We start from the raw sequence: 15,407 nt of genomic DNA, 5'->3' as shown, positions 1-15,407 counted from the left end.
AAAAACACAAAAGAAAGCGCGGCCTGTCACTGTAGTTCTGTGTGTTCGTTTGCTCGTGCATCAAGCATGAGCCTCACCAAGCAGGAGCTGGCAGAAGACGAGATCCCGTCGTTACACAGAGACCTCCCACTCTCATCCCATTTGTTAAACTGCTCCATCGACTGAACAAGACGGCCAAAACAAGGTAAGCTTGCTCAGATAAAAGGCAATGACGCCGTGCAAGGACGTCACGATTGAGGTTACGACCATCTTCCATTAGAAATGTCTGTGTCTTCCTCCTACACTTTTTTCCTGTGGAGATAACGAAGACATTATAAGAAAAGCGAAGTCGCAAAACAAGTCAATGTCGTTGAGGATTTCCAGCCGTCAGTGACGCAAGTCAGTCTATCGTAGCAGAAAGTTTCGCGCCAGCAGCTGGTTCACGTAGCCTATCTTTTATTTTATTTTCTTTCCCAGTGATCTCCTTGCTGCCTGCCGAATCTCCTCCTGAGTAGCATTAATGACGTGCACATGCATTGAAATAAGCCTACAAAGGGCGTACGAACAGAGCTCGCGCATCCTTGGAACAGTTCGCCCGCGACAGGGTTTGTTCCCGAACCGGTCGACGAGCGGCGCTCGCTTCCAAATTCGGTCGAGAGTCGCGCTTTGAGAGCACACGAGCGCTCGGCCTCTGATAACCGCGCGGCAGTGGTGGCATCAACCCCGTGAAGTCGCGTCGCGCACACCTCGCTCCGGTGACAGCAGCAGCAGCAGCAGCAGCAGTGGCGGCGGCACATTGAACACATCGCCGAAATGGCAAACGACGCGCAGGAACGGAAAGCCCTCGAGCAGGTGAGTGTCGCGCGCGACAGGAACGACATGCGGGGCAGGGACGACATCTTGGAGAGGGAAAGCTGGTTCTTACCCGCCGTAAGCCGAAACAGCGCGACTGAAATACGGACAGAAAGAAAAGTCCTGCGCTTGTCCTGTGGCGCGTGTTTTTTTTTTTTTTTTTTTCTTATGGGAAACATTTGCCCGGCCCAATGTCGGGCAAGTATATGGTGGCCAAGCGTGACACGTGTGGCCCATGCTTGGCCATTTCGGTTGGTCCGTTCTTGGGGATTGACATCGGCCTTACATCGGCCAGTTATTAGGGTGCCGACCTAGGGCCGATGATTGCTGCCAACCTGGCCGGCTTCAAACCTAGCAAGTCCCATGTTGTAAGTAGGCCCATGTCTGGGCCTACATCAAACCTAGCATGGCCCCTGAGAGTTTGAAGGTTGTCACATGCGCGGGCCTACATCGAACCCCACAAAAATTTGTAGGTCGGCTGATAAGATCTGGTCCTATATCGAACCTAACAAAACAGCGACAACAATGAGGTCTTATGGACATCTACTGTCAGGACAGGGATATCCTAGGAACGCGATGAATACGTCCTGCGGACGTACATCTCTGACATATGACCGTTTCGTTGCATTTTCGGTGTCCTGCGAACATCGTTTGTCCGTCAGCGAGGGAAATCATGGGAGCATTTTGCATACATCTTGCGGATATGTCAGGGCCTTTTGCACGGTGTTTGCTATAATGTCTGTTACGGTCGCACCCCATACATCCCGAACACACACATTTCGTGCACTTGTTACGCGCGCACGCATTTGTGCAGAAGTGCAACGTACTCATTCATCTGGGCCTTCCGTCAAGCGCATGTGATTTATTGAATTAACTGAACTTTTCAAAGTAAACTGCTTAAGAAAATTCGTAATGTACGACGTACACACCAGCTGAAGACACGATAGCTGGGGATTGTAATTTGAACATGCGATAAGACATGATTCTGTTACGAGGAAACGCAGACAAAACCTCAGTTGAAGGACAAATAGTCGCCCGTGTACCGGAAAAGATTCATATGGGATAACCTTGGGACATCCGCGATGGATATTCAAAACTGGACGTCCCGTGGATGTCAAATTTGTGTCCAAAATGGTACATGGACATTGGCACAGGATTCCGATGTCCTGACGAAGTGTTTTCATTGGAATGGCCCACAGCAATTTGTAGGTGAGCTTATGTCTGGCCCTACATCGGGCTTAGATTGATTATTAGCATGTTTTATACGTAGGAAGCTGCATATCCTGGACGATGACAAGCAAGCATGCACCCTTCTTGCTGTACAGCATGCACAGTATAATGTGTGCTGCACCGAAGAGGGCATATTCATTTAAAATGTTATTGCGAAACAGTTAACTTGCAAGAATGCTGAAGCTTGCGCCGCATAACCGTGTGCACATAGACTAGAACAAATAGATAACTGAAACCACGTTATCAACATATGAATACCTATTTTAAAAAAACTGCGGATGCATCTGCCTAGCATTAAAGGCAACGCTTGATGCCATTAAAATTGCCACAGTATAGAAGCAATCATACGAGATGCAAAATGACATATAGGCAAGAAAAAATTCAAGAGAAAAGAATATAGATACATTGTGTGGTTCACTGGTTTCGGGAAGGCAACATACTGCAGTGAAGTAAGCAACAAAAATAAACACCTTATTGTTATAACAAACTAGAAAAAAAGCACTTGTCATTCCAGAAAAATCTTTAGAATTATTATTCAGTGAAGTCTAATACAAGTCAGTCACTTGCGAAAAGGTCTCGGGCTGGGGTCGAAATGCATGAAATTGATTTTCGATCCGCCTGATACAATACGTCGGCGACTTACTTCGGCACGACGTATTTTCTCCTTCGTATACGACTTTGTCGTAGCCGTCCCTGAATAATGGTCGTACAGCACCCTCGGTCCCGCGTCATTTTGCTACTCAGTCACGTGCCGGCGTGGTTGGAAAACAAACTTAGCAAGGCCTTTTTTTTCCTTCTATGGCCTCTATGCCACGATAATTGGCAGCCGACCTTCCCCCAGCATTTTTCCGACCGTCGGCCATCAGTCGATTCCTCTTGACTTATTTGTGTCCTTGTTTCATTCACGGCGGTTTCAGCTTACATGCCGGGTCTCGAACGAGGAAACCAGCCTTGTAAACGATCCCTAAATACGCGAATTGATGCACATTACCGCGTCGTGGTCAAATTTAGATCCTCCGCCATCACCATCACCTCCTCCTCCTCCTCCTCCTCATCCTCCTTTTTCTCCTCCTCCTCCTCTAATCGCGTGTCCCTTCTGCGAGCCAAAAACCCAGTTACCATGACTGAAGATCACAAGGGAAAGGTTGCACACGTAATATTAGCACCTGCTATGTTTTGAAAATATTTTCTTTCAGCGTAAGTGTCGATGTTGGGGCAATACCTTCTGCGATAGCTCAATGTCTATCGCGTTCTGCACACGCAATACTAGGTGGCGGGTTCGATTACTGACTCCAGAGGGCACATTGTGATGGATTATACAATTCAAGAAACGCTTGTTCTCTTAGATTAAGGCTGAAACTTATCTGCAGTCCTCTGCTGCGGAACCTTCAATAGCTTCTACGTCGCTGTTCAGAGATATACAAACCCCTGAACTATATGATATCGCGGTGAATTCTCACAAAAAGAAAAAAAGGACATGGAGAGGGGATACACGCGCTTTCGATTCAATTAAAACGCAATTTGCTATGGAATGCCAGCAGAACAAAGAACTTGACATCAGCACGAATGACTATGTGTCAAGAGACCGCTGTAATGGGTGACTGATTGAATCCGCTCGTAGCGACTACGAGCGATGTACCCGGCTGGAAATAGTATTCTCGGACGTTTCAAATGACAGAGTTGTTTGTTTTTGTTGGGTTTGCCAATAATAGGTTATATTTCTTGCTAGGGATTAAGCAACACCATTTTATTTGTTCCGTTTTGTTAGGATACATCCCCTGTGTCGGTAGTCACGGGCACGAAAAGAAAGGCTGTCTAAATTCGAGAAATCTTGCGTTTTCGTTCAACGTTGCTGTTGTATGGATAGCACGTCCCTTAAGGCTGAGGTGGTACAGGAACGTGACTTGGATGCACATGTCGGCGCGGCTGATTACTGTCTTCATGGCTTTGGTCCTTCCCTCATGCGCATTTGGCCATGTACTGCGAGTTGCAAAACAAGCCGGTTATAGGCGTTTCTATTTAAATTATTTTCATGTAGTATATTTGGCATAGATCCTCTTTGCACACGACCACTATTACGCCCGAGAATGTCCAATTCAATGAGGATCCGTACACCGAAAGAGCTGTGGTCGATCGCATCCAGTTTCAATGCCCACGTGTATTCTGTTGCGCAATATTGCGAGCTGTAGGCAGAAATTTCGAAGACCTTAATTCTTGAAAGGAAGTTGTAGTGCTTTTGAGACTGAAATAGCATTTTCAGAGCGTATGATCGAGAATGCCATTTGGCAGTTGTCAAGGCGCACCGAAGAAATCGTCTGGTGACAGTCGCTGCATTGCCGACCAATCCGGCTGCGGTGTTTCTCGCTGCTCCTTTCATTATAAATTTGATGACAGTAGCAAATGACTGACACACTGTTTTAGTGAACGCGTTATTCTCTGTTCTTTCGAAACTGACACGCGAAGTACAATGCATGCGCGTGCTCGCGCTTATTTTGGCTGGATAGCTCCGGCTGTTCATATCCCACTCACACCTCCAACAAGAGCAGCGAAACAATAGGTCAACGCTGGGGTACGCTGGGACGTCTCCGTGCTTTATTTTTCTAGGCTTAGGGCTTTCCGCACAGAGCAAATCGAACAATTCAGATCAATTCTAAACCTGCTGCCGCGAGAGTTCGCGTGGGCCTCGGCAGCTGTCAGCACCGCTTCCAAATTTGTTAGCTATATGTTTAAGTCTACGATGATATGTAACGAATACGAACCACGTTACGGTCATTCTGATGAACAACTCAGTAATCACGCCTGCTTCACGTATAGAACGGGAGACGTGACTGTCATAATTCAAGTACTAATTGTTCGCCTCCAGTCGTGCCCATCCCGGCGCCCACCTGGAATTCCTGTGATGAAGGTATTCTGTTCGAGGCCTCAATTAGAAGACAGGCCTTACCACCCCTTTATTGTTTGTTTCGTTTATTTCAAGGCCATGTTAGACCTCAGCTGCGTTCTTGAGAAAGCGAGTATGCGTCACAAAAGGAAAGCATTGAGACCGAAAGTGGCATTGCATTGCACACCGTTGACGCGGAGCGGGCCTTCCCTCCTTGGGCAGCTGAGTCTTTGGGGATACGTCTCCTAGTCTGATTCATTCGGGACGACACTCGAATAATTAAAGCTTAGTGCAACACGCGACATACTCCAACGAAAACTGTAATCGGTCCGCAAACATGCCGAAGAAAGCAGACTGTCTGCGTCTTTGGTTTTTTCCGTTTGTGTTTGTCGCAGTTTTCGCAACCTTACTGCGCCGTTGGACCCCCGGATTTCCTCCTCCCGACTTTCACCCTTCGCTTCGCTTTAGTGACTTTCGGGTGCGCTTCCGACCTTGTCACCAGATTTTGACATGAGCCGCCTGCTTGTTGCGAGATACAGCGCATTGCTCAAGCAAGGTTTCTCCATACCCAGACTATAGTCATGTGAAAGCATCATATGTCCCAAGAGACAGAAAAGCCGGCGCTGTCCGCTACTAGCGGCAACAAAAGAATAATCATCAGTGATGTCATCAGAATCTTGTATGACGTCAGTAGTAGTACAGAAATAAAGTTAAAACAAGTTAGAGTAAGGTGACTTAAGATTAAGTGAAGTGAATGAACGTGAAGTAAAGAGGGTTACCGTGAATTAAAGTGGATTAAGGTGAATTAAGGTTGGTACAAATTAAAGCAAGCTGGGTTAAGGTAGATTAAAGTGGATCAAGGTGGATTGAGGTTGTTACATATTACAGCAATGTGTATTAAGGCGGATTAAGACAGCATTGTGACGGGCACGTGACAATGTATGACGACACGTATCATGGACGTCACCAATTCAATAATGAAGTCATTAATGAAGTCATCATTATCGCGTAATGATACTTAAGTGGATGTCTATTTTTTTTTCGTAGATTATGCACGTGTGCGGGTGGTTGTTCAGGAGCTGGCTGGTTGCCTTCGCTTATTGGGTGCTCATCTGGCTTTCCAACTCTCGCCGTATAAACACAGGGATACGTGAAAGAAACACAAAGCGGTCCCCAGGTATCGTCCAAAAAGTGCGTCACTTTCGGCTATACTGCTACTTAGGTGAACTTGGAGCCTCACTGCTAGTCCTGCTAAAAAGTACCATCATCATCCATACGTTCCATATTCGACACTCCCAGATGATCAAATCGAATCCTACGAGTATGTGTGATTATTGGATACGGAATGTTTGGGAAATTTGACGCCTTACTTTTCAAACTGTGCACTATGCAAGAGGCAGAACCGCGGAGCTCAGCATATTGCTTTGTTTTGCCTTCATTAGTGAAGCCAATATAAGCCCACTCGTGAGCCGGTATGTAGCACGAGTTGCAATTACTCCGGGAATTGCCGATGCACCTTACAGAACAGAGGCTGTTTCTGCGGCAACTAAAGGTGGAAAGGAACCGTAAAAAGTCAGAACAACTTCTAGTCATCGCAAAATCATCTTTCCACATCAACAACACCGTGAATACGTCTACGCAAGGCAATTAGGCAAAGAAAATATTGGCGACTATTACAAGTGACTCCTCAAATTCAACGCCTCGCATTGTGAATTGTGTCGTGTCGTTGAGTCGCCGTTCTTTGCATGTCAGCGAGCGTGTAGCGTTGTATTTTATGGGTGTATGTGTTGCACCCAGTTGCATAGTGTCGTATAAAGCTTCGTAGCGTTGTATAAAGTTACATAGCGTTATGTACATAACGTTGTACATAGCACTGTCTGCCCGCCCCCAAACTACCATCTGCAGCGTCTCTTCGCGCGAGGGTTTCGGCAACACGCAACACTCGCGGTGCTTCAGTGTTGACGTGCAATCGCCAGAGATGTCATCGGAGGTGCCGTATCTCCGCCTGTCCCCCTGGCGGGAAACGAAGGCCGGCAGCACTGCGATACGAGCAAAGATAGCAGCTGCCGCGCGTCCCCGATTATCCGGCGCATCTTCTCCGCGGCGTGATTGTGGAAGCGGTCCACTCCGCCCAGACACGCCTCTCTTGTGACAAGGTCTCTTTCAGCTAAGCCTGCATCGTACAACACGTGTGTGTCGGTCTTGACACGTCGCTGATAGTTTCTGTTAACGAGGACAGCAGCCGTGCAAACATGGTTAGCAGCGGCCTGCCCTTATTACTCCAAGCAAGAAAAATGTACCTAGGGTGAAGAAAGACAAGCTGGTCCTTTACTGCGCAAAGAGCCACGCGCATAAGCCAGGGTGGGAGTTCCGCCTCCGTTTCAACAACAACAAAACTAGTAGTGCTATTATCAATAACGACGATGGCGATGTTAGTGGTGATGATGATTACGTTCACTTGACCACTGAATAATAAATGTAACTAGCTTTATTAAGACAGCCTTAGCCAGATATTGGCTAAGGCTGATATCTGATATCAGCCTAAGGCTGATATCATAGCCAGATATCTCGGGAGCGTTGTCCTCAAAGCTTAAACAAAAAATAGAAGTTCGGCAGCATGTTACGCTGTTGTAACACGTGAAACCGAAAGACTGCTCCACACGTCGTAGTGAGTGAGTGAGTGAGTGAGTGAGTGAGTGAGTGAGTGAGTGAGTGAGTGAGTGAGTGAGTGAGTGAGTGAGTGAGTGAGTGAGTGAGTGAGTGAGTGTTTACATCCTCAACGACACGTGCGAGCAGCTAATGCACTATACCTAAAGGTTCTTCCGTTCTCTCTTTCTTTCCGTCTTCCTTTCTTTCTTTCTGTCCTTCGTTCATTTTTTCTTTCCTTTGTTATTTATTTCTTTCGTTGTCTCATTCATATTCAGCTATTGTATCTTTGCTTGCTTGCGGGGGCAGGAGCCGTTCCTGACGATGATATTTTTTGTCTCACTGGACTAGACGCCGCTTTTTTCTGGTTTGAGCTACTGCAACGAGCCACTTAAGGCTTTCCCCTTAGAAAGCAATATGCTTGCGAATCAGGCGAGTATTGAGCCTATGCGGTCCGTCGTCGTCCTCTCAACGAAGCAAAAGAAGAAGAAAACGGAAAAAAGTTTAGCTTTAGATAAGTGGCGAGTGTGACGTAAGAGGCATTGCAGCGTTATAATCACTAAGTTCCCCGTGTAGATGTCGTCATCGATATATATATATATATATATATATATATATATATATATATATATATATATATATATATATATATATATATATATATATATATATATATATATATATATATATATATATATATGTATATATATATATATATGCTCTTACCTACTGAGCTACCGCGGCGTCGTTTACCCATCTGGGGTATTTTTGTCAGTCTACCCAAAGTTAGTTCTAGTAGACTATATATATATATATATCATGATGCAGCAGCACCATGTATCGCAGCAGTGACATATAGTCCTCATTCTTAAATACAAGATTTTACTATCGACGGCCTGCTACTTCAAAGCGCATAGCGCGATTAAAGAAACAGCAAAAGAAAAAAATAGGCAGACGACGAGAAAGTAGCAGCCTAACATAAGAGTCCTTTTCTTCTAATGGAAGCGGAAACCGCTTGTCGAAGGAGCATATAAGAATAACGCTTTCCGGTGCGGAGCCACTATCGACCTTGTTCAGTCTGCCAGGGTCTGCCATTCTTTTCATCAAAGTCGTGAAAGTGACAGTCCTCCTCATTCCGTATGCGGTGCACGCTCTGTTTTCCGGGTAACCTCCGACCGCGTAGAAAGACAGCAATCCTGCGCGTTCAATGGCATTAGCATCAGGTGGAGAAATGTTGCGAGTTCCATAAAATTCAGAGAAAAAAAAATTGGAGGACGCTAAAGCTTCGCCTGTAAGAGTGGAACGCGGTACCATTTAAATATCCCAGACTGCTTCTCACGCTTTCCGGCAACTACAGCTTATGTAACCGTAATGTTTACTGGGAAACGCTGGCGGCGAACTCTATGCACGAAGACGAGCTTCCTGGTAGAGACACGGCCTCTTGCGCGGGCCCAAACCGGAAGCTGTGCACAGCCGCATCAAAAAACTTACATCATTTCCAGGTTTATTTTATTGTTTCGCACTTTTAATATTTCAGTCTGTGAATATTTAACATAAAAGGCATGCGCTGTCAGTGTTTTGTTTCGTGACATTTGTTTGTGGGCTGTCGTTCTCGAAATTTCCAGCAATAACCTTGTCAAGAATGTAAGACAAGGTCTGAACAACTTTATGGATACAACGGTGTGGCAATATAACCCCAACATACCGCATATCATATAGCAAGGCATAGCATATACATATACCTAAATCTATACGGGAATTTTCGTTCACGGGGACGCCGACATCGACACCGGATTTCTGACATTGAGCCCTAAACGTTAGCGCGTTAAAAGCGACAGCGATGTCCACTTGCGTCTTCACGGTGCCCCGGGATGCACAGCGATATTTTCAATTTCCGGAGCAGCCAAGGAATCATGTCGATTAAGGTAGAAGTTTTAATTTAAGGTGATAAGTTGGGGAAGTCCCCATGTTTTTACATTCAAACCACGTAAGGATACTTAAGTGACTGTCAATGTTTTCAACCATGGCGCATACTCAAAGAGCAGATTGGCCACGCGTCAAGAAATGAAACGCCTAGTGCCAAATAACGAAATAACAAAAAGTATTTGATGAGGAGTTCGACAACGATTGAAAAACAAGTATGTTTAGAAGAATCACATCTTTTGTTTTAGCCTCCTTCTCTTATGTATAATTCCTTTCCTCCGGCTTCGCGCAACTCGCTTCACTTCAGCGAAGCGCTGTTTTAATCCCTCTAGGCGATAATTACATCTATTTTTATTAAAAATATAATTTTAGCGCGTTCCTTGAATTGTTAGCATTAATAATATACAGCGGGAGGACTGATCTTGAATTGGAATTTTCCCAGCGATTTCTGTTCAAATTACGAACACATCGTAGCTCCCAGAAACGCTTCAGCTACAAAAACATAGTCGACTATTTCACCTCCAGCGTATATGATTGCAAAATGCAAAGCCGCTTGAGAAATTTGGCTGTTCAGTGTGTGGCGTTGTAGAGACTATAAACCATGTGCTCGTGGTGCGCCCCGAGTATGTGCGCCAAAGACTGACAATGGCAGCTACCTTGACACATATATGCAAGAAACCACTGTCGGAGACAGACAGGCAATCAGTTAAGATTACGGCTGATGACAGAGATGATGGTAATTTGCGTTAAGCTAAGACAACTGCCAATAATTCCACCTGAAATATATGCGTGAAATCAGGTAGCCGAATCGAAAAATACCAATTTAGATGTGGGGATACAATGCCCACGCCTAGCTTTTCTTCACAGATGGAAGCGTCAGTAGCTATGTATTCAGGTGTGCGAGGTGGTCTTCCAAAATAGTATACAGGTATTGATAGGAAAGATGTTTATCATTATTTGGAAAAATATCAAATTCAATTTTAGCGATTGGAACCGAGGAATTTAGTAAGACCACCTCGCATCGGTGAAAATTTAATGGGTCCAATAGTTTTTTTACGAAAACATCTTGAGGGCAACGTGAACGAAACCACAGATAGTTAAAAATGAGACCGATTCATTAATGAAAACATATTATGATTTCCTCTGTGGTGATGCATATATCTTTAGAAATGTTTGTACTGTTAGGACATGAAATCGCATGAGAAGAGAAGGCAGGCGTGCTTCTTGATATAAGATTTCGTTAGCGACAAATTTAGGAAGCCAAAGGCAGAAACGTAAGAAGCCTCTCGTTCTAATAGAATCAGAAGCCGAATTTTACATGCAGGTCTGCCAGAAAATAAAACGCAGCCGAACTCTATTATCGGGTGAACATACATGCAATAGATCGTAATGAGGGTATGCCGACGCAACTTTTACAAATAACAAATTATCCATCCCACTTCCAGTGTCATCGGGTGTGCCTCAAGGCTCTGTCCTCGGTCCTTTTCTGTTCCTAATATACATTAACGACCTAGGTTTGCATGTATCTTCTAATATCCGCATGTTTGCTGACGACTGCGTTATTTACCGAACCGTTACTAGCCCATCTGACCATATGATTCTACAACAAGATCTCGACCACATAGTACAATGGTGCGATGACTGGCTAATGTCCCTAAACCCTACTAAATGCAAACTCATTTCTTTTACTCGTCCTCAAATACCCCTTCACTTCACTTATAACATAGCTAACGTCTCCGTTGAATCAGTAACCACACATAAATACCTTGGAGTTACTTTATCTCACAATATGTCTTGGAACACGCACATTGCTAAAGTCACGTCATCAGCTAACAGAACTTTGGGTTTCTTAAGACGTCATTTACGTAACGCTCCAAGACACGTAAAACTACTTGCTTACAAATCATTAGTGAGGGCTAAGTTAGAGTACGCATCACCCATCTGGAACCCATCCGAAGTAGGTCTCACTAATACCCTAGAATCCGTTCAAAATCGTGCTGCTAAATTCATTCGTGGTTCGTATCCATATGAAATCAGTGCTTCATACCTCAAAGCCGAGTGTAACTTATCGCAGACGCATTGCAACCCTCTCTCTATTTCACAAATTCTTTCATTCGCCATTTAATTGCGCTCCTTACATTATCCCAGCAGCTCACATATCTCATCGCACTGGTCATGCGTTACAATTTTCTCGCCCACGTGCCCGCACTAAAACATTTTCTGCTTCATTTTTCCCAGAGCAGCAAAAGACTGGAACGGCCTTTCTTGCAACATCGCCACTATCACCTGCCCATCAAGCTTCATGCATAGCATATCAAATATAACATCGCACTGATCGTTGTGTCAACAATACTCTGCGTAAAAAAAAACGCCCACCCCTTATCTAATACCCCCATCGGGGGTCTTTAAGGACATAAAAATGAATGATTTAATGAATGAATGTTGCTGAGTCTACGCAGCATTGCTACTGCACGTGCTCTCTTTGAGATAATCTGCTCTATATGCGAACTCCAATTAAGCGTTTCGGTGTACATTACACCCAGTTATTTAAGCGAATTCACCTGTGGGTTACTGTCTTGTCGATAAAGAGCCGAAATTTGCACAGGAGCACTTTGAAGGAAAACTATGACGGCGCTATTTTTTTCATATTAGGAGACAAGTTAATGCCATCAAGCCACATTTCTAGGCGCTTCATATAGGACTGTAGAGTTTGGTATAAAACATGTAAGTCTACCGATGCAGCGAAAAATGCTATGTCGTCGGCGTAAAAGTACACAGGCACATCCTGTTGCAAAGGTACAGTACTCAGTAAGACCTTAAACAGCAATGCTGATATAACTGATCCCTGTAGTAGACCTCTTGACTGTTGGTTGCAACAAATTGTTGCCGAGTCACGTGCGTACTGAAGACAATCCGCATGGAGAACAGTCAAATTCCCTGCCATTTAAAAATTCAAAAACCGACGTGACAAAATACTTTGGCAGACCAGCATCTGAAACGCGTTTATTAAGCTTACATGTTCTACGCGATCATACGCCTTAGTGATATCCAAAGTGACTAGGGCTGCATAGTTTTTCTGACATCGAGCTAGTTGAATACGACTTTCTATGTCGATATGGGCGCACCAAATCAAGCATCGATGTCTGAAGCCAATTTGGCATGGACTCAAAATCGTGTTCTCTATCAGCCAATTACCTATGCGGTCGTGTAAGATTCTTTCGGCGAGTTTTATTAGGTTAGATGTAAGAGATATTGGCCTAATGTTATCTAATACGTAACCGGTAATTTCCTTGTTTAATAACGGGTTCACTTTTACAAGTCTCCATTCCTAGGGAGTCCACGAATGTTTAATAGAATGGTTTACCATGGTAAGTAATGCGTGCGGTGATATCTCAAATAAAGTTTTTATTATTGACGTAGTAATGCTATTGGGGCCTGACGCTGAATTAGGCAGTTGGCTTAGTACATTTTTCAGCTCCGAAACCGTAACTTCTTCGAAGTATTTACCATGCGTAGGTGGCGTAGCATGATTGGGCAAAATCGACTTAAAGAGGTATTCTAGACATTTAGCAATATCTTCCAGTAATTTGGCTAGTTAGTGGGTTGTTGGAACCACAGAGTCGACGTTTAATTGTTTAATGGCTCGTGATTTTTTTCTCCTCTTCATCTCTCCTCTGAACAGAATAGCAGGACAGAGGACATTAACTCAGGTCAACCTCCCTGTGTTTCCTCAATAATTCTCTCTCTCTCTCTCTCTCTCTCTCTCTCTCTCTCTGCCCATTTTATTATAGCCGTGACAACTCGCCGACCATTATCTGGAAGCTAATGTTATGAAAACAGCGTACGACGTCGTCGCGAATGCATCTCTCGAGCCTATATTACCCCTATCACGTTAAATAAACGGCAATTACGTAAACTATACACCAAGCCGGCCTCCTCAAACATACTGCACTCGAAGTCACCAAACGTCCTTCAGTTGAGCCGCTGCATGTAATGACACAGGAAGTAGAAGCCAGCTCCTGTTTTCCAGAGAGCGATAAGAAGATAAGCGAGTGTTGACTTGCACGGAAACGATCTTTCCTTGAAGCTGGCCCGTTGTTTACATCGCGGTTCCGGCAAGTCGGTCGCGCGCAGCGCGGTCTGTTGTTTTCGTATTTGCACGTGCCAGACGGATGACGTAAGCGCTGCAACATAATGTGCCTTACGTTTGCAGTAAAAGGAAGTTCGTGCCCGTGCTTCTCAAGTGGGAAACGGGGTGTAGTGACGCAGCCAGACTGTATGTTTTATGGGACGGGGAGTAGGGGGCGCGTACTTGACCGAGGACGGAGAGGTTGAGAGGAAAAAGGGAGCTGAGCAGGGCGCATAGTAACATAAAACACACACACACACACACACACACACACACACACACACACACACACACACACACACACACACACACACACACACACACACACACACGCACACACACACACACACACACACACACACACACACACACGCACGCACACACACACGCACACGCGCACACACACACACACACACAAACACACACACACACACACACACACACACACACACACACACACGAGGTGCGAGATTTCCCCGTCTTTCTCCCGCAGTGGCCGCTCAGTGACGATGGCGTCGTGCTGCCGAACAAGAGACCAATAGCAATATTACGGCTCTAAGGACGTAACGTTTCCTACAAAAAGAAAGTTCTAAAAGGAACTCTGGCATTTGACGTCTATAGGAGCTGGAGCCATAGCGATGCAGCCGACATGCCGAATGTTAGTGAGCGCACAAACTCGCCTTAACTTCGTTCTTAATGGCTTCGAACGGCTTTGTGACTTTGCAAAGTGGTCATTTTTCAACGAAACATATTGCGTTATAAATGCAACAACCGCAAGAACACTCTTATGGCCTTCTGCATCTAGGAATACGCGATTGATCAGGTCGATGAAGGAGGATGACACGCCACGGTGGCTCAGTGGCTATGGCGCTGTGCTGATGAGCGCGAGGCCGCGGGTTCGGTTGCCAGCAGCCACGACCCCATATACAAAGGGGGGGGGGGGGGGGGGGGGGGGCGCAATGCAATAAACGGTTCTGTGCCCGTTCTTTTAGTTGCGCCCGTCAAAGATCTGCAGGTGGTCAAAATTAATGTGCCGCCCTCTGCTACATATGCAACCCTCATAAACCAGTGTGTAGTCTTGAGACGTTAAATGTCATAATTAAGTTTTTTGCCTCTTTGTTATCGCTTTACATTAATTTTGATTGCTCTCTCCTCGAATTTCCTTCTTACCTTTAACGTGCGCTTAGTATTATTGATTGTTTCGTTTGGATGAATTGTTTTTCAGTAGCACTCGTTCCCGTACTTTCCGTTGTCTAAAAAGCAACAATGGCGGCTCTTTCCTCGCAGTTAGAACGACGCCTCAAATTTCTGCCGTGTTTGAAATTTTTTTTTATCGTATATAGAAATCTGAGACTTCCTTCTCGCCCTTGAACCACGGCGTCGTCACCATGTCGACGAGACTTAGTAAAGTAACTTACTTTACACGCGGTTCAAAAGAAAGTCGAACGCTCCGGTCTCCTCGTTGGCGTATTCCCGAGGTCATGGATTACGATGCACGATACTATAATACCCCATGATACTATGCTCGGTCACGACACTGGGCGCGAGACAGCGTTCAGTCAGAGGGACAAAGAATAAAAAAAAATGAAATAAAAGCAGCGTTGAATTAATCTCCATATAAGCGCGGTAATGCAAATGTCGACTATAGTTTAGCTGCGTTTCGAGGTCGCATTTCGAAGTCGCCGATGTCTGCGCCGGTAAAACAGGGACACCGAAGGAGAAACGACGTTAGCATTAACCACCCCTGAAATGCGGCGGCCAATTAAC

The 15,407-nt window shown here is 45.1% G+C and overlaps 1 protein-coding gene across 1 annotated transcript in view; it reads left to right on the top strand.

Moving 5' to 3' along the window:
- Window positions 1-518: 518 nt before the first annotated feature.
- The window catches only part of LOC126521987 (SEC14-like protein 4), a 46,666-nt gene continuing 31,777 nt past the window's right edge, over window positions 519-15,407 (top strand). Inside the window, exon 1 of the mRNA XM_050170753.2 lies at window positions 519-831. Coding sequence (XP_050026710.1) covers window positions 793-831 — 39 coding nt within the window. The 5' untranslated portion in view covers window positions 519-792. The remainder of the gene's footprint in view (window positions 832-15,407) is intronic.

Source organism: Dermacentor andersoni, chromosome 6, assembly GCF_023375885.2.
Source record: "Dermacentor andersoni chromosome 6, qqDerAnde1_hic_scaffold, whole genome shotgun sequence".
In the NCBI taxonomy this organism is placed as follows: domain Eukaryota; kingdom Metazoa; phylum Arthropoda; class Arachnida; order Ixodida; family Ixodidae; genus Dermacentor; species Dermacentor andersoni.
The sequence above is the reverse complement of the archived record's forward strand: the minus strand, read 5'-3'. Positions and strand labels throughout refer to the sequence as shown.